The 20482-nt window shown below is 37.5% G+C and overlaps 1 protein-coding gene across 1 annotated transcript in view; it reads left to right on the top strand.

Annotated features, from left to right (window-relative positions):
* The window catches only part of LOC309879768 (von Willebrand factor D and EGF domain-containing protein-like), a gene marked incomplete at its 3' end in the record, with an annotated part of 170210 nt that overhangs the window by 98492 nt on the left and 51236 nt on the right, over positions 1–20482 (top strand). The window contains exons 14-19 of the mRNA XM_082763946.1: positions 3288–3392; positions 6082–6196; positions 9576–9826; positions 11051–11270; positions 16964–17101; positions 19103–19255. Coding sequence (XP_082620072.1) covers positions 3288–3392; positions 6082–6196; positions 9576–9826; positions 11051–11270; positions 16964–17101; positions 19103–19255 — 982 coding nt within the window. The remainder of the gene's footprint in view (positions 1–3287; positions 3393–6081; positions 6197–9575; positions 9827–11050; positions 11271–16963; positions 17102–19102; positions 19256–20482) is intronic.

Raw genomic sequence — 20482 nt, 5'->3', positions numbered from 1 at the left:
CAATTGCTGCCTTCCAGCCATGAGAAGGTCTGTGTCATTTTTCGATTTTTTTCCTCCCAAAATACATGTTTTTGCATTTCAGTTCAAGGAAATCTCCACACCTGTGAGCCTGCTGCCCTTTCCCTTGCCTCTGAATCTTGCAGGAAAAAAAAAAAACAAAAAAAAACAAAACAGCTTCATGGCTAGGCAGTGAGTGCACAATTAAATTGCCTCAGCCCGATCCAGCCACTGGCATGCTAATCCCGGCTCTCCTGTGGATCTTTTTGCTGAATAAATTGCGAAGGCAGAGCTCAAAGCTCAGTTTCAAAGGCAGTGAGCCCTATGTGGCAGCACAGAGAACAAAATGATGGAACTTTTCAAGATAAAAAATGATTTGAAATGATTTCCATGAGTACTCAAAATTTTGCACTCCAGAAAATTCCTGGTAAGACTTCAACATTTATCTTCATGGTTATATTAATATATACCTTTTAAAATGGAAATGAAAGTTTTTCCAAAACCCCAAAACAATTCTTTCTGGAAACACCAGTGCCCAACAACTTTCAGAATCTCACCTGCCCTGAAATCAAATTTTAGGGGAATCAGCAAGGTTTCACATAAGCTTTTTTCATTATCAAGGTTGGGGAAGTGGGTGCCTCCCGAGCTCTTCTCAGGGCCTTTTCCTGTAATCCGTTCCTGTATTCTTGTTTCAGATTTTGCTCTTTCCTTCCATGACATGCTGCTGCATGTTAATAAAGTACACAGTCTATATCAAGGTGTTTGGGATAGTTCATTTAGATATCAAAGTACATGCTCCATCTACTTGGACAGCAGATGACTTAGGTTGTCCACACAGATGTCTGGGTGAAGAGGTGGCAGAGCTTGGCAGGCACTTATCTAATTTGGGAAGCAGGTCTCTGGTTTATCTTCAATTTGTTATCGTTGCCTGTATATGTCAAGAGTAGCAAAAATATTTGCTTGGAAGTCAGTGAGGCAGGAACTGAATTTGAATTCAGCAAGTCTTCACAGCTTTCATTTTTCACTTATAAAACATTCATGAGGGTCAAATTTTATTTCAATGATGAGGGGCACAAATAACTACAATGAATGAAATGCACTTGTCCAGAAGTAGAGGTTCTTCCTTTCCAGATGACACAGACATAAAAACAGCCAAGGCACAGCTCTCAGCAAGTCTCTGGCTTTTAAGGGCCAACTGAATCTGAATGGAGGTTTGCCCAGCTTAGGTCTCATCAGTGCTTTTGGAGCATTTGTTTCACGTCACTAAGGTGACTAATGGAAAAGCAATTGAAATAACTATAAAAGAACCCAATTCCAAAAAGACACCAAGATGGAAGTTCATAATAATCTGTAGATAAAATAAAACCAATAGGAAAGAGTTACATTTCATTCACAATGGTCACTTCAGACAGAGGAATTAGTGCAATTTTAGAGCTCTTTATATTTTCCCTGTCTACTCATTTCACCCATTATTACTACATTAGTACTGAGACAAGACTAGATGCTTTGGTTAAAGGATGAAATGAAATGTAAACTGCATTAAGAATAATATATTCTTAATGGAAGTCCTGCTGCCAATGAGCACTGCAGTTTTGTGAAGAGCAGGTCTTTGGGGTTGCCTGTTTTGTTACTTCCTCATTTCCCTCTGCAGAATAAGTTCTTTACTTCTTCAGAAAGGGGTTTACGTTTAGTAAAATACACCATACTCTAGCATCTTGTCTGAGTATGACACTAAAGAATTTTATTTTCTTCCTTAAACTATACCAATGAATTTTATTTCAATTTAAGTTAGCCCATAGTTGTCTCTCTTCCAGAATTTCATACTCTGAATACCCATGAATACTGTCTGTTTACCTACTTGTACTGCATTCTGCAGAAACAAATGCTCTTTGCTAGCAGTGCATTTTGAGCTGAGAACAATCATGTGTGACATTGTGGGAGTATCAACTGTGTTATGTTCCATGAGCATTCAGATTATCCTTAGTAAATTTATAATCATTGATGCTTTTTATGGAATTTATTAAAGTAAGTTTTTATTTTCTGCACCTCCAGTTATCTTTGTTCGATTTAACATACATTGCAAACCGAAATAATTTGTTAACTGATCAACTTTGTATTTTTGGCCCTGTTACTGATGAGGGGATGTGGAGCTCAGGCTGTGCCAACCAGCCCTTTGGTCTGAGTGAGCTTCTGAAGTGCTCTGTATCTGCTTTCTCCCCTGTGGCTGCAGTTCCTCTGCTCTGCCTGCTTTGAGTCACTGAGGGAGACAGAGGTCACAGAGATATTCATTTCTCACAAATGTCATGAAAATCAAAACAGCAGAAGTGCAAAGAGGCTTGTAGTGTCTGCACAGTGGGAAACAGCAGCCCTTCTCTGCCTGGGGAATGCACATGAGCAGGATGGTCAGTGCTTGGCTGAGGTGCAAGAAGTAAAAACTATAAAATACCTGACAGAGAGGGCTTTGCTTTCCTGCTGGTGTTTATCAGTGTTTTCTGCAAGGCTTACACAAGTATTTTCGCATTCAAGTACTCTTTAATATTCACCTGTCTCAAGGGGTGTTACAATGGTTTGTCAAAAGTTAGCTCTCCACATTAGTCTGGCATCTTTTCATTTTTATCGTGGAAAAAATTAAATTAAAATGTAAACTCACATCACTCTTTTTTATGCAGTCATATGAAAACTGCCATTCTACATTAAGGCTTTCTAAGCTACCCACATGTACAGGAATGTCCTTCTAATGTACTTTCCTATGGAAATAGGACTGTTGCTGTCTGGTATTAACCACCCTAGCACTTTTTAGAGGTTAATATAGAGCCACCTAAAGAATATGTATTCCTTTGGTTTGTTTTGTTTTCCTCAAGATTACTTACTAATTTACCATATAGTAAGAAAGTGGTCCAAAATTTCAGCCAAATATCTTAATTTTATTTCACAACTCCTTGAAAGGCATCCTTGTAGTACTTTAGTACATATGCAGTCTCTATAAAGGTATTGAAAAAAAAAGTGCTCAGAAAAAAAAAGAAAGAAAAAAAAAAAAAAAAAAAAAAAACACAGCAATCAGAAAGGTTGAATGCCAGCTGTACCAAAATATCTTTTGGTTATTAATGAATAGTTTCCATTTTGGAACATTAAGCAATTTGTTCGCTTGCAGTAGAGCAACTCACAAGTGCTTTAATTTATCTTGCTGGCAGGCATCCAGTTCAAGGGTGCAACAGTATATGCTCCAAAATGAGCAGACAGTCTCCATATGGAACATTATTACTTATAAGGATGATTTTTGTATCATTTAGATCACTAATGATGGCTTCCAGTACAGTAATTCCAGAGTGCTGACCCTGTATGACACAGTCTGCCAGGCCTGTGAATCCCATCCAACCGGACTTTGTAAATTAAAGGTAATTTAAAGAGCATAAAGGTTTAATATGGATCATTCATCTCCTCCCTAGCCCTCTCCCTCCTTTTGATGTACTGTGTGTAATAACTGTTTTAGAAGAGGAAAATCTATTTCACAGGTCAGTTGCACAGTCTGATACTTTTCTGTCTTTCACAACCTCTTGTCCATGTGTGTTTTCTTTAAACCACACGTATATATATATATATATATATATATATATATTATAAATGTATGGTATGAATACCTGATAGAGCATGCTTTATGGTGGGCCTTTCTCAGGATGGCTCTTCCCAAAGAGCATGGCTGACAACACACATACTTTTTTGCTATAATTTTTAATGGAAGTAAATAAGACTGTGCAGTCTCCCCTGCCAGGCAGCTTGCCTTCACTGTTGAAGTGCCTCTCCTAGGAAGATCTTTTACCTCTCCCATGCTGCTTGGCAGGGGTACTGTAACTGTAACGTATATCATTTCTATACCCATTTTCTGCTGTTGCAAGAGGTATACTATGATGCATGTTACACGGTTTTTGTTGTGTGAAAACACCCGTGAGAGAACATAAAACATTCTTGCTTACATTAAATACCGCTAAGTACAAACATATAGTGCTTTGACAGTTTTAAAATCGTAATCAAAAACCTAGTGCTACGTTTTAAACTGCCAGAATGCTAGGAACTGCCTGGAGAATGCTATATCCCTCTGATTATTATTAGTGTAGCATCCCCCGTCCCTTAAAAAAGAGCCTTCTTGCTCTTATTTTTAGAGGACTGCATGAGACACCTTTTCTGTTTTTCAGAGGGACTTTAAAAGATACTTTGGGAGGGTGTAGGGTAAGGAATACTTAAATGTGCTAATCCTGCTTTCCTACTACCCTGAGGCAAGCACAAATGAATAGGAGACCACCAGTCTTCATTCCTATAAAATGAAGATTAATCAGGTATATCTTAACCCATTTGCCTCACTGTTCTCATTAACGCTAATGGGAAAATATAGTTTTCAAAGTTGCACTGATTGCAATAAAGAACCAGTTACCAAAATAAAATGAAAGTTCACATTTTTCAAATAAATCAGTGAATAGAAACTAGTTTATATGCCCCAATGAGGGCAAAGTCACTTAAATTTCAGATTAAAATAATTATGTCAGAACCATTTCAATTAAAGCTAGGTGGTTTGTTGATTTGTTGTTTTTTGTTGTTGTTGTTGTTTTGTTTTGTTGTTTTTTTCAAGGGCTTTCCTCATTCTTACACTTTAGGAATTCAGAAGTATATACGTTTTTTCAATATGCTGGTGTTCTCGTTCTATTATAATAATTTCTATCCTACGACGCTTCAAGGGACTATTTGAACTAGGCTTCCAATTACATCAAACCACATTCTAATTACCCCTATTACAACATTACTTTGTAATACCTAAATTGCTTTCAGAAAAGGTGTTTCAATTAGGGGACAGTTTATGTCAGGCCATTTCGCATTTTGTGTTCCACTTTTATGGAGCCCATTCTCTAACACATTATCACATCAGAAAAAGCAGCTTTTTCATCAGAACTTCAAGCCTTTGAAAACAACAATGTAATAAAATCTAATTAACACCCAAATTTTAATGTTGGAGGTTTGTCATGTTGGGGCAATTATGAGTTGTTTTTTTTTGTTTGTTTGTTTTTTTTTTTTAGCTTACTCATTATTAGTAACTATTATTTTAAAATACAAGTTGAGAAAGAAGAAAAGCAGTAAATAGCAAACACAAGGCCAGTAACAGGGCACACACCAGTCTCAGCCCCATCTTTTGGGGCTGGTGGGACTATGTGCTGTGCCAGGCAGGTGGAAGGCCAGGAGCCCGTGAATATGTACACTCTGAAGTCAGATGTTTGATTACAGCACAAACAGGTAGATTTGCACTGCTTTGAGTTTACCTCTTTTACCTACCAGTGCTAGAGAAAGCCAAGCAATCTGATCTTTCTAAGGGGCTGTGCAAACCCTCCAATGGTCATGGGATTTCTTTTCAGAGCAATGTGTATTCAAGGAAGGGAAAAAGAAAAATATCTTTGGGCCCTTATAGCTTCTCCCTCCTGCTATAGCCAGGGCATTCTGCCAACTTCGGCCCCGTCGCTGTGTTCAGCCATTTCTTTACAATCATCTTGCAGAACCCGAAACTCTAATAAAGATCTTTATTTTGTTTTTACATCATTGCTTTTTCATATTTTTATGAAGAACCTCCAGAAATAATTCATATACCAGAAAAGGGTACCAAAATTTCAATTTTTTTTCAAGTATTTTTTGTTGATCTCATGCAACTCTCTTCTGAGTGTTACCAAATAGTCATCATGTTAGTAGTCACAGCTAGGAATAATGATCACATACAGTACATACTGATAAAATGAAAAAAATAAAAAAATAAAAATAGAAATCATGCTCTCGTTCATCTATGGCAAGCAGCATCACATGCTGCCTAAGATAAAGGATTTACAGCTACAAGGATCTCACATGGAAACTGGAAAACCTCCATGTCTTGTTTTCTTCGTGTCAGTAGAAAGTACTAGCATTTAAATTGATAATTTATTCCTTCAAAAGATAAGCAAGCTCCTGCTTATCTCCAGAAAATATTAACTGCTAATTTTTTATCTTTCTTACTCTTTCTTACTTCTTTTTTCCTTGCCTCCACCTCCCACCCATTTTTATTTCCTTTTTTGGCAGGAAAATACTTGTAATATAGATGGACTTTGCTATGGTGAAGGAGAGTCAAGCCCTACCAGTCCTTGTCTTCTCTGTGAACCTGATATTTCTAAGTTCACCTGGTCTATTAATGAAAGTAAGACCATTTTTTCTAAGATTTAGAAGTGCTTAGCTGGGAATTTAGTACTAAGTCTATGAAATGCACAGTTCATTTAGCTAACATGGGCCTATCCTGAATAGGACTTTATGTGGTGTGAATAACTGGGTGCACAGGAAGTCCAGGCTGATCAGCAGCAGGAAGAAATCCTCTGTGTGCACTAGGCATCTGGACGCTTATCTTGTTCTGGGTGAAACCTGATAAATTAGTAATTAATAAAACCAATGTAACACCTGAAAAAAAAAAAGAAATTTTGACATGCCCAACGAAGGGCCCAAGTCTGTCAGCTAAAAGTGATGGACCCTAAAAATGCCTGTGATCATCTCACAGGTACAAATCTTTAAGGGAACAATTTGAGGAAAACACTGTTTTTAAAACACTAATGTATATTTTTGGTATCTTTCCCTGAGCCAAATGCTATGAAATGCCACACAAAAGACCTTGGCCTGGCAGGGAGTCTAAGTGGTAGGGAACAGCCACTCATTGCCTTCACTGCCACGAAACCTAATGGCTCATTCTTCAGCCATTCATGGCAGGGGTCATGGAGAAGGCTGCCTTTTGAAGCACCTCCTGAATGCTAAGGATTTAATAACAGCTTTTTCATGACTGCATCTCCAGTGTAAAAAAACACCACTGCTTAACGTTTGCTTTACAGATAATCCATAATTCTAGAAACATTGATCCCTTGGTGCATCTTCACATTTACATGAACATATCTACATCTGCTCGATATAAAGATTATAATAACACTTTTGTGTAGATTCATGTGTTGCTTCTAGAGTTTCTCTGTAATTTTAGGTTCAGTAAGGAGAAGCAATTACAGAGAGGTATGTAAATGAGAGGACATGTTTGATTTGCTTGTTCACAGTTTTATATTCCTGAAGTGACTGAAGGAATTCGTTCCTCTAAAAGATTGATCTTTTCCTTGGGGAGAAACCGGGGATGTTCATGGACAGAGGCTTCTACAGAGTGCAAGTCATGGAAGCAGAAACAACGAAGTGCAACGCAGTGGCCAGAGTCCACAGTTCAATAACCAGGGAGAGAAGTGAGTTGGTACTCCCTTCTCAGAGGTGATAGAAAGGCACTTGAGAAGGACTCAACAAGTTCCAGCAATACAAGACAACAATAAGTTGTCCAAAACCAAGCTTAGAAGCAGGAACACAATTGGAAGGGAAGGAGCTATTCATGAGCCCTTGGAATTTCTGTTCCAGACTAGCCACTTTGAATTCTCTCTATTTAGAAACACAGAGCTCTTGTTTATGTCCTAAAAAATTAATTTCCTGTTAATAAAAGGCATAGGGAGATCCATCTCAAGTGTTGTCCAATGAAGAATCCCATTACATGTTACTTGAAAGAGTAGTTAGAATGCCTAATGGTTAGCCAGGCCTGAAGAAAAACTTGTGTGCCTGAAAGAAAGCCTTTTTTCTCCAAAGATACGATTTAGTTTAATGAGAGGCGTTAACTATGACACACAAATCTTGTGCCTCCGTTCTATCCTTCCACTGTATTGGCCACAGCTATTCTGTCTTCAGGGGTAAGCAGATTATGACTGTCATATAAAATTATCATTACTGGTACTAAGACATTTTAATTTTAAAAATTAGGAAATGGCTTAAAAAGAAAAAAAAAAAAAAAAACATTTATTTTGGAATTTATAAAACTAGGAGTGATATATGAAATCTGAAACAGATCTTGGTTCACTTTTCAATAATTTAAAAATCTAAAAATATTGAGAAGGTACTTCTCAAGCTTGTTTTCAAATATATGAGTACCTTTTAAAAAGTACTGCAATAACTAGGAGTGTATATATGTTCACTGGATAGCAAGGAGGCTTCTGTGGAATTAAAAACACTCTTGTTCACAGACTGCCTTCAGAATATCTGATATTATCTTATTTCATGGTCTACAACATCTTGTAACCCTCCATCCAGTTAACACCTTTGTGTTTATCTCTAAATGCATACCAGCATCAATATTTCATTCATTACTTTGGGCACAACTTTTATGGGCTCCATGGTTTGAGTGTTTCTGAAGTAAAAGGTAATTAATGGATGGAAGCTTTCAACAGTTTTGCCAGGACAATCTGCTGGCCAAGCAGTTTAGAAAGCTCTGATAGCACAGCAGCAGTGAGTGCAGAGGCATTTAAATAATTGTATAATGTGAGACATGCTACAGAAAGCAGAACTTGATAAAAGGATATGCACACACAAAGAATCCCTGATGATGACTTCCCACAAGCATTATGCAAAGACACATGCTGTCTTTATGAGAACACATGTATAGCTCATAGTTTTAGAGTGTGACTTGAAATTAATCCTCAGTATTAGAGATGTTCTCTAAGTTAAAAACAACTATGCACAAGTTGCATTGTGAGAAGATTCCTTTAAATATCAGTATACATCAATTTGTACTGCTGGTTAGAAAGAAAAGATGGCTTGAGACTGAGGAGGTTTAGGACACTGAGACAAAATTCCCAGCCCTGCACAGTGCTGCTGTCACCTAAGGGTATTCATCTGATCTTCCTTTTCCTTGGTTTCCAATATTAAAATGTAATACTTTTCTCTACCTTGTCCTTCTTACATATTTATATTGGACATATCTTCAGGCAGCATTTGTCTTTTACTGTAAAATAGCCCAGTATAATTAGGCTTTTATCTTCATTAAGGAAAGACTGAACGTAAACATCACTAAAAATAACAATGCCAATGTTGACATGATATGCACTACTGTCTCTAGGGATAGAGAATTTCAGTATCACTGATGTGCCTCTCCCAGCACTGAGAAGATCTTTATTCCAGAAATGTCCAACTGAATTCAATCACATTGCTCAGGCTTAATTACCACTCATGTGTAAAGGCAGTAGATAGAATCTACTCAACAGAAGAGTTACACAACTTCCTCACCCCTGCCCCATCTTCCCGAAGTTGTACACCCAATTTGTCATTCATCATTTTGAGAATTAGTTTGCTTATATTTAGGTAGATTGATAGATAGATAAATAGATAGATAGAATAATTAATATATACATGTATTAGAGATAAAATTGTTTTAGTAAGAACTGAGGGAGTTGGATCAGTGGGAGGTTATAAAAGTCTTGTCCAATCTCCTCCCATGTATCAGATAGACATCAAAAGTAATCAAAGTTCAGTATGGGATGTGAGAAAAATAGAAGTTAAAAAGTATACTATTTGGCAAAGCCATTTGCTGCCTCTAACATCCACATTGTTTCCTCCATCAGTCTCAGGATGCTTTCTCCACCCTCGTGACTGAGAGCACCCCTAAGAAGACCCACAGTCTGAATCTTCACATGGGAGAAACAGGAATTTATGTAATCGTGGTTTCATTTTTTGCTGTTTAGACAACCTGCCTCCTGTGTTCCAGGCCCCCTCCAGCCAGCTGCTGACATTTATTGGTGAGAATTTTGTTTACCAGTTAATAGCAGTGGATCCGGAAGGGTCAGCTGTGCTATTCATCCTAGAGGCTGGGCCGCAGGATGCCAGGCTCTCTCCTGCTGGCCTTCTTATCTGGAAAGTGGATTCAGAAGACAGGCAGACCTTTGAATTCACGGTGTCGGATGAATGCAATGCACAGAGCAGATACTCTATTGAGGTAAGGAAATGAATGCTTTAAAAGGAAAACAAAACAAACCTGTTTATCATGTCATCACTTTGGTGCAATTGTTGTTATAGCTAATAATTTGTTACTGTCTTAAAAACTCAGACTTCAGCTATTTCCTCATAAGGGTATATTATCCAGCATAGCAATAATGATCAATTAATGGAATAAATATATCTGAGAACATAGAAACTACATATACAATGAACAAGAGAGAGTGCTATTGATTGCTGTTTGACAGAACTCTCTTGCAGAGCCTGTTAATGGTTCATTAATCTGCTTTAAAATTCACATTCTGCATTTGGATTGCAGAAGAACAACAACAACAAAAAAAAAGCATATAACATAAAAGACCAAGTTTTAGCTATAAAAGGGAGATTATAACTCACTCTCAATGATATTTTTAGAGGGTGTCTTGCTCTTATGTCATTACTCCACACTTTAAGTTTCTTGGCAGAGCTTGTGCATTGCTTTGTCTTTATTGTGTAGCCTAGCATTAATCCCATGATAGGATGAGCTAATAAAGTGGGATGCAGACTCTTGCCACAAGAGCAGTTTTGTGAAGAAAATAAAAGATTTTTTTCCTAAAGATTCCAATTTTTACTCATTCAAACCACTGTCATCAAAAATACCAGTCTGCTGAACACACATAGCAAAGAGGAAGCATTTCAAACTAGATCTGTGCTTAACTAGATGAGATAGTGCAAAGGTTCAAATCTATTGAAATGCTGTTCTCATCAATATATAACATGACCTGTACCTCTCTTCCTTGCAATAGAGACTGGCTAAAGAATGCCACAATCCTGTTCCTGCCTGGGAGACATTTGTAATGTAAAACAGTAAGGAAGGTACATGGGCAGGCAAAGAGAAAAGATTTTTTTTCAGTTCTTTGAAGAATGAGGAACGAATCCTGCCCTCAGATATCATGTAAAAACTGCTGTTATAGCAAATAGGACTTTTTTTTCTTGTAAGAAATTAGAATGTGCCCTTAAGTGATGAAGAAAAATCCCTTTAATGTCACACTTTCAGCCAAATAAATAAGTATGCTGAGTATGAGACCATCTATCCAGACAAAGGAAATTGGTTAGAAATAAGTCTTCATAATCCTAGAAAATGTGTTTGCACTGCAAATCCATCCCTTCCTGAAGGGTACCAATACACCTCTCAGTGGTGATTATTTGGAAGATCATTATCACAATTCCCTTTTGCCTTCCTCAGGTTCGAGTGAAGCCCTGCAGCTGCCTCAATGGTGGAACGTGTGTTACCAATATTAAATTCCCTCCAGGCCTTGGCGAATATCTGTGCTTATGTCCAAATGGTTTTGATGGGGAGTTTTGCCAGGAAGATATTAATGAGTGCAAGTCAAACCCATGCGGCAGCGGAACGTGTGTGGACAGCGTGGACCGCTACATCTGTAAATGTCCCCCTGGTTTGGGAGGTAAGGCATCACTGTTCCCATCTCTGATTTAACTAGAGACATATTGCATTTCAGGGTATTTTGAGCATGCACAACCACAACAATCTGTCAAATGAACTGCATTTGCTTCCTCTTCTGCTCCCATGACTCAGCTGTAGACAGATAGAAAGTGTGTAAAGGCAGCTATCTAATTATCCATGCTCAAGGAAAGAGAAAAGACCTAAAGGTCTGTAGTTATGAAATGACCATTCAAGGAGGCTGCGAATCACTCTGATCTCAGCTTCCACTGGCTTATTTCCCAGCTGTCCATCTGTGAGAAGAGCCAGAGGAAGACTGAGTGAAAAAGGTGAGGATCCAGGACCCTCTCACACTCCTAAGGATTATAGTAAATGAAGCCAATGAAAGAACTCTGAATGAATTTATTTATTTATTAGGTCTATGAAGAAGTAGATATGCAAAACATGCAGAAATAAATTCATTTAGTCCTAGCTGAAATTTCCTCAAGTTTAAGCCTTAGAAAACTGAAAGCCCATTGGGTTGTCAGACAGGTGGAACAGAAGCTAATCTTTTAAGCTGTTCAGGGCTGAACAAAATAGGTTTTTAAGAGATGCAGGGAAGAGCAATGATCAGTACCCCCCAGAAGAAAGATCTTAGAAAGGCAGAATGTAAAGCATGAAGAGGAGAAGTGGAAGAATTAAATGCAGTGAAGACAAAAGAGGTGGATGCAAGACATATGGTACAAACAGGAATAGAGAGAGTGAAAACCTGACATGTCAGGAGGAAGAGAAGCATCTAATAGATGATGGAGGTGAGGAGAGAACATGATGGTACCCGTCATGCCATTTATATTGTCAGCTTTGGTGCATTTGGGACATCTGTGAATGATTCCCACGCAGTAGAAAACACTTGTGACAGCACGTGGGGATGACTCCCCTGTGCTCTGCAGGCTGGAGCCAGCCACTCGAGGTTCTGCTGCTTGAAGCTTCTGGCATTTGGCTGTGCTGAGTCACTGCTGGGTCTCATAGAGCATCCAGCACCTCCTCCAAGCCAGGACCCACACTCCAGCTGCTCAGAGCATGACTCACTGCCAACACAACAGATTTTAATTTGGCCCAAGCATGCCTTCTCCTGTAATTTCACTGAAATTGTGGCCTTTTCATTCGCAGTGTAGCCTTTCTGGAGGTACAAGGCAATATTGAACATACAGGTTTTGTCCAGCATTTCTAAATTTGGCCCTTGCTTAACTTTGCAGACAAAGGGCTGCTAACACCGGTGCTGTTTAAAACAGCCAGTCACTCACCTGGGTCACTAAGCAGTCATTGGAATGTGAATATTTTTGTTACTATCCAGTCATGTCAGTGTTAAATTAGCCTCTCAAAAGTGAGGGGTACTAACTGAAACTGTGTTAAAATGTCTCTTGGATCAGCACTGTTTCAAAAGAAATGAAAAAAAAAAAATCAACCTTAAGCTGAACTCAGCTTTCAGTACTCAAACTTGTCAAAAAAAAAAAAAAACAAAACTATTCTGCTCACATATGAAAGCATGAACAGATTCATGATACCTCTAATGTTGGCTACTGTACAGTGCCATAGCTTTGAAAATACCAAGTAAAGGTAACATCAAAGGCCCAGGGTCTATAATCAAAAACCTCTATTTTAAACAAAAACAGATAGATTTGCCTCAGTGGGCTTATACAGGCAGAAAGGTACCCCTTCTCTTTCAGCAGGTCATGGCACTTTCACTGTTTTAGTCATGTGGGATTGCAAGTCCAGATTTCGTTACCTATAAAATTCCACTGGAAATAAAAAAAAAAAAAAATCAGAGTTGAGAGTTCAGAAAATGGCCTGAAAGATCCACATAATACCTAGATGGTTGATCTTGTTGATCTAGTCAATCTGGTAGTGACTCCAGGTAATGCTATAGCACAGCCAAAGCCTGCTGCTCTCCGAAGGGTTTATGCTGGAAAAGACTACTCGTAGAGGGGGACACAAACCTAAGAACAACATTAGAAAATGAAATTTTGATCAAAATATAAAAGTCCCCAAACAAATTAGCACATGTAGAATGGCATGGTGCTCAATTCTGCTGTAAATGTTATTATGAGCACAGGGAAATTTAGGATCATTTTTGGCTAGATTTGGCTAAACACCTTAAAAATACCATGAGGACCAATTCTTCATTGCCTTCAATGAGGTGGATTAACTGAATAAAAATCAATATAATTCCATGAGTTAATGATGTCAGTGTATCTGCTCCCATTGTTTGATCTTCTCTACCAGTTTCACACCACTGCCTTTACTCACTTTATGTGTTATTGCACATAAACTGAGTGAAATCGAGCTCTATTATTCCACTTAAAATAGTCTGCCATGATTGCAATGCATTGTTTATAAATTCATGGTAATTGTATTATGAAAAGTGGTTTTCATTCTTTTATTTCTATAGTGAAATATCCAACACTTCAAAATAGCATGTTTGAAAATAACATACAGGCTGCTCTGAAAACAAGGACACAGGACACCTTGATGGCCAGAGAAACACTCAGTTTTCTGGAACCCTTAAGTCCTGTCAGTTGAAATAAATGTGTTGCTTTTGTTGTACTTCCTTGGCCCAAAAAGCTAAAACAGAAGCAATAGCAAAATACAAATATAATTGAGTAAAACAGGAATACAACTCAAAATTTTAATAGCAGGTAAGAAATTATATGCAAGTGGAGCTGAAAGCCAGCTGGGAAATAGATGATTTTACTTCAGGGCAGGTTCTGTGACAACAATAAAAGCTCATCCTTGATGCTGTGTTTATGTCTCAATTCCCCAGAAAACCATCAATAATCTAATGAGAAGGCAATGCTATACTGCTCAAGTGACAGCACCATTTCACCATCAAATCTTTACAAATGATAGGGAACAGGTAGTAGAAAGAAAATGTTTAACTCTTTTGAGAGCTTCCCAAACATCACTGCAAGAGACGAAGGATAAGGAACGAAGTGCCTTGCTAAATGGTAGCAATTAAAGTGCATCTGTGTATCTCAGACAAAGTAACTGCATAATTTAAGAATGGTAACAAGGCAGGAGAGAAGCCAAAGGAAAATATGAGAGGAGGATAACTCCAGAATTATTAATACTTTGAATTTCTGCAGAGACTTATACATGCTTATCTCATTGTGTGTTCAAAGCACATTCATTTACCTTCACCCTTCACCGGTGGTAAAAATAATTCCTATTGTTTCTTCCCTGGGCTACTGAAAGCAAGAATATCATCTGCTTGAGAACAGAAACCCTTCTTGGAAAAATTAAAAAAAAAAAAGTATCTAAATCTCTAAATCAGAAAACCATTTTTTCCTTATGTATCCAGTTAATATATAAAGGGGAGGGAGAGGGGACGGAACAAGCTATAATTTCATTTTATTTTTCAGGCATCTGAAAAAAAAATTGTTCATGTTGTATAATAACCATAGAATTCATCAATGAGATTGCTTCATCATTTATAATCAACATAACGTGAACACAGTCAAAAAGACTCTCTCTGCATCTGTAGGTGGTCCGCTCTTCTCGGGGTATAAAAAGACTTCATCTTCTCAACCAATTTCTCATGCAGGGATGGAGAAATAGAGGTGGCATGGAAACAGATGTTTCAACCTTGCAACCTGAGGATCTTTTATTCCTAATATTTTTATTTGTATGGTAACAGTGCCAACAGAATTGAGACTCTCTTGTGTTGCAGTGTACTGGAGGTCATGCAAGCATAATAACTGACATTTCTTGTTGCAGACAGTTTTCTGTCCATTGCTACTGATTCTTTAGCAACCTTCAGTCAAAATTCAGACTTTCTAAATATTTGTCATCAGACTCTGTGGGATTAACATTATGCCAAGATTGATCAGATATTGTTTAAAATCATATCTGTTTGAGCCAAAGTGCTTGCATAGTTCCACCTTTAAGTTACGAAATTCAGTCAAGTGGGTTTTAAAATTAAGCTTGCTATTTATGTTCTTCCTTGGCTTTTTGTAATTTTCTCATCTTTGAGATTTTTAAGTCAGACTTTTGCAAAACAGACTATATAGAAGGGAGGAGAAGGGACTGAGCGGGAAGAAGATTTTGTTTCTCAAAACCGTGAAATTCATTCCTATTTTGATTGTCTGTGGTATCATGTTTAGTCTTTAAACTCCACCCAGTGAAAGAAAATAATCACTAGTCTAACCGGTAATCCAAAATATAACAATGGAGGGAAAAAAGTAAATTAATACCTGCAACACCAGGTATTTAAATGAAACAAGGAGAGCTTTCCTAGAGCAAGAAACATGCAAAACCAGAACAATCTAGATTCAAATGGCACCAGAAAAGGGACATGCCTTTTGTTCTTCTTTTCTTTCCCCCTCCCCCACCCCCCCCAAGACAAAGCAGCCATGAGTCAGTAGCTTCTTGAGACAGCTCAATCAAGAGAGACTTCAATTAGATTTTCTTACATGGAGATACTATTTTAACTTGAAAGGAGCTGTGCAAGCTATCTGAAATGCTGAAGCAATGAGAGATTATGTTGTAGAAGATGAATAATGATGTTCTGTTCTTATCATTCTGTATTTCATTCCTCTGTGACAAAATTCTCTTTTGAAGAAAAAATATTCTTTTATCCTTAAATCTTCTGCCATGATAGAGCTGAACAGCTAATATGGAATATGCCATTCTGTACCTTATGGTATGTCATGAAACAGGTACTTGGACTATTCAGACAGCATCCCAGTCTGCTTGGGTATTCCTACAATTAACAAAGGGCATGCCTTAACAGAAATTATATGGGATAGTTTAAGACTGGACTGTCAGGACTTAATATTCTGGTAGCCAAGCAAGTTTTCTCAAGTACACAGAGAGAGCATCATGCATATCTGAAGCCAGAGGGAGTTTTTAAACAACGCTGTATATGCTTATTCTGTATCATTTAATGTTCAGATAGTTATTTTAGCTTTTGGGTCAGCTTCCCCTGCAGGTACCTATTAAATCATTCAGTGTTGTGAATTTGAATATCAGTTACATCAAGGGATTTTTTTAAATGACTATTTCCAAAATCAGCAATAGCCAAGATCCATTGTTTTGGATTCAGATCCTACAGCAGCTTATCTTCTGAACACCAGCACTGTGGCTTAGAGACAATTTCAGAGAGTTTCTTCAAATTTTAAATAGAAAAACCTCTAGGTTTTTTGTTTGTTTGTTGTATTTATTTATTTATTTATTTATTTATTAAGAATTTCATCATTTTGTCTGATTTACCTTTAGCCAGACTGTGCTGTTGTACAATAAGCTGTTAATAGTGTGAGGTTCACATAGAAATTAAGAGTGTAATATGTCAGTACATGGCATATCCTAAAGTCAAAGTGGTGAGACTGGCTTCTTCAGTGTATGACAAAGATCGCACATAAACATGACAACAAAAGCAGCAGCAAAGGTGTGAAATGTAGGGGCAATCATTTATTTAATATGCATAGTTTTCTAGGAGCAGTAGTCTCAGGTTCAGCACTTCTGGTGCCAATAACAACAGTAATAAACAGTGTGATAAAAGCAGGTTTAAGTGAGACAGTGGGGAATTTGGCACTATGTGAGTGATGCACCTTGTAATGAGTTTACAGCTGAGAAGTAAGCCTTAGTCTGCTTGAACATTTGAGCTGAGGAATAAACAGGGAATCTTTCCCAATTATTAACCTCCACTTTGTTTTGCCACAGGGCTTACTTGTCAGGAGGACAGGAATGAATGTGAAGAGAGTCTTTGTTTTCCTGGAGTGTCCTGTATGAATACCTTTGGTTCATATATATGTGGAATTTGCCCCAGTGGGATGGAGGGAAATGGTAAAACTTGCAAACGTAAGTGCTTGATTTGTTTTAATAGAAGGGTAAATATGAATCCACTTCTACTACGATTATCCTTAATCAAGTACTTTGCCACTTGTTTCAAGGACAGACCTCTAAATATATAAACCAGACTATTGTCATGTTATATTAATATGGATAATTGCAAATCGGTCTTGGTTTGCAATTTTTCACTGCAGTTTAGTTTCATTTTGATTAGAACGAACACCATAGCATACAAAAGAAAAAAAAAAGAAAAAAAAAAAAAAAAGGATTTTCCAGATGCCAGCTAGATAGTTTGCCAAGGACATTCCCCAAGTTCTACACTGTTTCACTCCTAAATATATCATATACTAACAAGTACTCAGGGAGCACCTCCAGGATTACTCCTGTTCTGAGTGAATGCAGGAAGGATATAGAGTAGGAGAAAGAAGGTCTCAGATAGTTTCATGACACAAAGGAGTCCATACCCGCTGAGCTCACATTTGGCATAAAGTCATGCCACAGTTCCCAACCAGCAAAAGTCCAGGAACAATTTTATACCTTCTCAGTATTTGTTGTTGGGGCAGTCCTCAGCAAATTCTTTAGTAGGGGGCTGCACTGACTTTGTACCATGCTGAGACCTTTCCATCACAATGGGATGTGACCTAGTCTGCATTTTTTCAGTCACACACACACAGGTCTTCTCCAGAAATAACATTTGGTGGGAAGGGAGGAGAAAACTCAACATTTGATGTATTTTGCATTTATTTGTTAGGGTTTCCAAATAAACACAAAAGTAAAATAGAACAACAACAAAAAAAAAGATTAAAAAAAAAAAAAAAAAGAGCTGTAATTGCAGGATCCTGGCATCAGCAGGATTGCTCTTGGTGGGTTTACCAAATATACCTTTAATGATATTGCCTAATGTCTGCATAGAAATGTTTTCTTTAATGTATTGTTTGGCCATAATGATCATTTCAAAGTGATTTTATGTCTGTCTCACCAAAGTGTAGGTAATTTGACTAATGAATTGATGACTAATGAGCATATACAAAATTATGCACTTTTTCAAAATATATCAGAATCATAATTTCTTCCTATGCATTTTTAATTACAAAGATATTTCTAAAATAGAAAATTGTAGAGCTTAGGGATATGGTTTAGTGGAGGGCTGTTAGGTAGAGCTTAGGGATATGGTTTAGTGGAGGGCTGTTAGCGTTAGGTTGGAGGTTGGACTCGATGACCTTGAGGTCTCTTCCAACCTAGAAAATTCTGTGATTCTGTGATTCTGTAAAATGCACATTTATTAGAACAAGTAAACATGAGGTCTTCCTTGCCTACCCAAAACAAGATAGAAATCATCCTTCATGTGTGTAACATACAGACTGCAATATGTCCACGCATGCTTCCCTTGCTGAAGCAAGTGTAAGGGCTTGCCAGAGGAAGGAAAAGAAAACTGAAGTAATTTTATAACTGCTACAGTGCTATAAATTATGTAGAAATTAGTATTTTCAAAATTTTTCAGTATTCAGCTTTCTTATTTACATCCATATATAATTAGTGCAAATATCTTGAAGAGTAAAAAGTTTGCAGCTAAACTAACCAAAGCTAACAAACACACACACTATAGATTCAAGCAGAAGCTTTTGAGGAGAGTCAGGAATCAGGCTGACCTCAGGTCCCAGGGATTAGCATAGCATCTTCATCCAAGTAACAACGCTGCATAATGCATAGGGACCTGAGGCCTCCTTACTGCCCTGAGCTCAATAAAAGATCACTGTGCATAAAAAGTATATCTCTCAGATAAGCAAGGTTTAGTGAATTTGTGTACTGTAATTTTTTCTATGCTCATACAGAAGCTTTACTGTATGTCAGCAGCTGACTCACCTGATTTGCCTTTATTTGCTTGATGGTTGGCTCCCAGAACAAACTTCTGTCAAGTTATCTGATTTGTTGTTACTGCTGCTTTTTATCATCAATCACAGTTAAGCTCTTAAAACCTTGTTTCCTCATCTCCATGCTTTCTTTTTACAGCTGTGCTTGCTGCTGACATTACACAGGTTTTAGTCATTGACAACAGCAATGGCAAAGGTGACTTGAACAAGACTACGGTCGAGTGGCCACTGCAACCCTTAGAGGCAAAGAACTCTCCTGTAATTAAGAATTTTAACAGAAGTGATACACATGGTAGGTATACAAGGATATGAAATGTTTTTGGGGTGTTGCGTATTCAGAAATCATGCATTTTACCATTTTAATAGCAAACATAAACTGTTTATAATGCATCACAGAAAGATGGAGTTAAAAATCAAAATCCCCTCAATAAATCAGACTGCAGGTTGCTGCTAATCGATTTTGCAAGGGGAAAGAGCCCTTAGTAATCAGAGTGGTCAAGCTTAAGTAGAATTCACGTCACTTTTGAGATAGAACAAAATCATTCAAAATCTTAGTGATCAATGAAAAGCAAGACAATAAGAATGACAGCTTACACAAACTTGCCATAGCCAAGTGATGCTGAATTTTATTCCTGCATTTGACTGGCAGTCAGTGCATTAAGACCAAGCTTTGAACATAAATGAAGTATTGACATGACTTCAGCAGGTGCTTTCCCCAGAATATTTGTGCCTGCATTCAGTGCAACAGGACCCTGAGCACTGCAGCAACCTCTCAGAGGTGTGTGTGTCTGCACATTGCTTATGTTGACCCACTTCTAATCAGTATTTCAGTTTTGTACTGAAGTTGTTGGATTTTTTTCAGTTTTGTACTGAAGTTTTTGTACAGATACCATACAGACACTATACAGATATACAAAGGTTTTTATACTTTTGTATATCTGTACTTGGCCATCCAACAGCTAACCAGAACATACCTCAAACAGGTGATCTGTCATAATGTCATAGGCAAGGTGCAAAGATAATGCTGAAATACTTGAGAATCACGATAGAGACCTCACTGGAGGCAATTAAAAAAGATCTACAACCATCATTTAGATTTTATTCATCATCTGTTCTCTGTCGACACTATTAAACACTTCACAGGGAGTTCATTATTCAGTGACATCATAAGTGATAAAATACTATACAGTACCAGAGTGTTTAATTTTTCATATATTTCTAAGGTAATTAAAATAGTCTCTTGTCATACAAGGTTCAACAAGTTGAGGATTTCTAGATCAGAAACATATGCACTTGACTGTGAATTTTTAAAAGTAAGGTATATGTGCTGAAAGGTTTGATGATTACTTTCCAATTATAGAAGACCAGAAGGATGTCAGAATAATACTATTTCTTACTCAGATAATCTCTCACTTATGCTGAAAATTACAGTTTCTATATTATCTTTGAAAAATGCCAAAGAACCTTGAGTAATAAACTTGAAAACATGCAATTAGAGGACTAATAAATCTTACTTTAA

The sequence above is a fragment of the Aythya marila genome, assembly GCF_965140915.1.
Source record: "Aythya marila genome assembly, chromosome: 6".
NCBI classification, from domain to species: domain Eukaryota; kingdom Metazoa; phylum Chordata; class Aves; order Anseriformes; family Anatidae; genus Aythya; species Aythya marila.
This window is presented reverse-complemented; position numbering and strand designations above follow the sequence as displayed.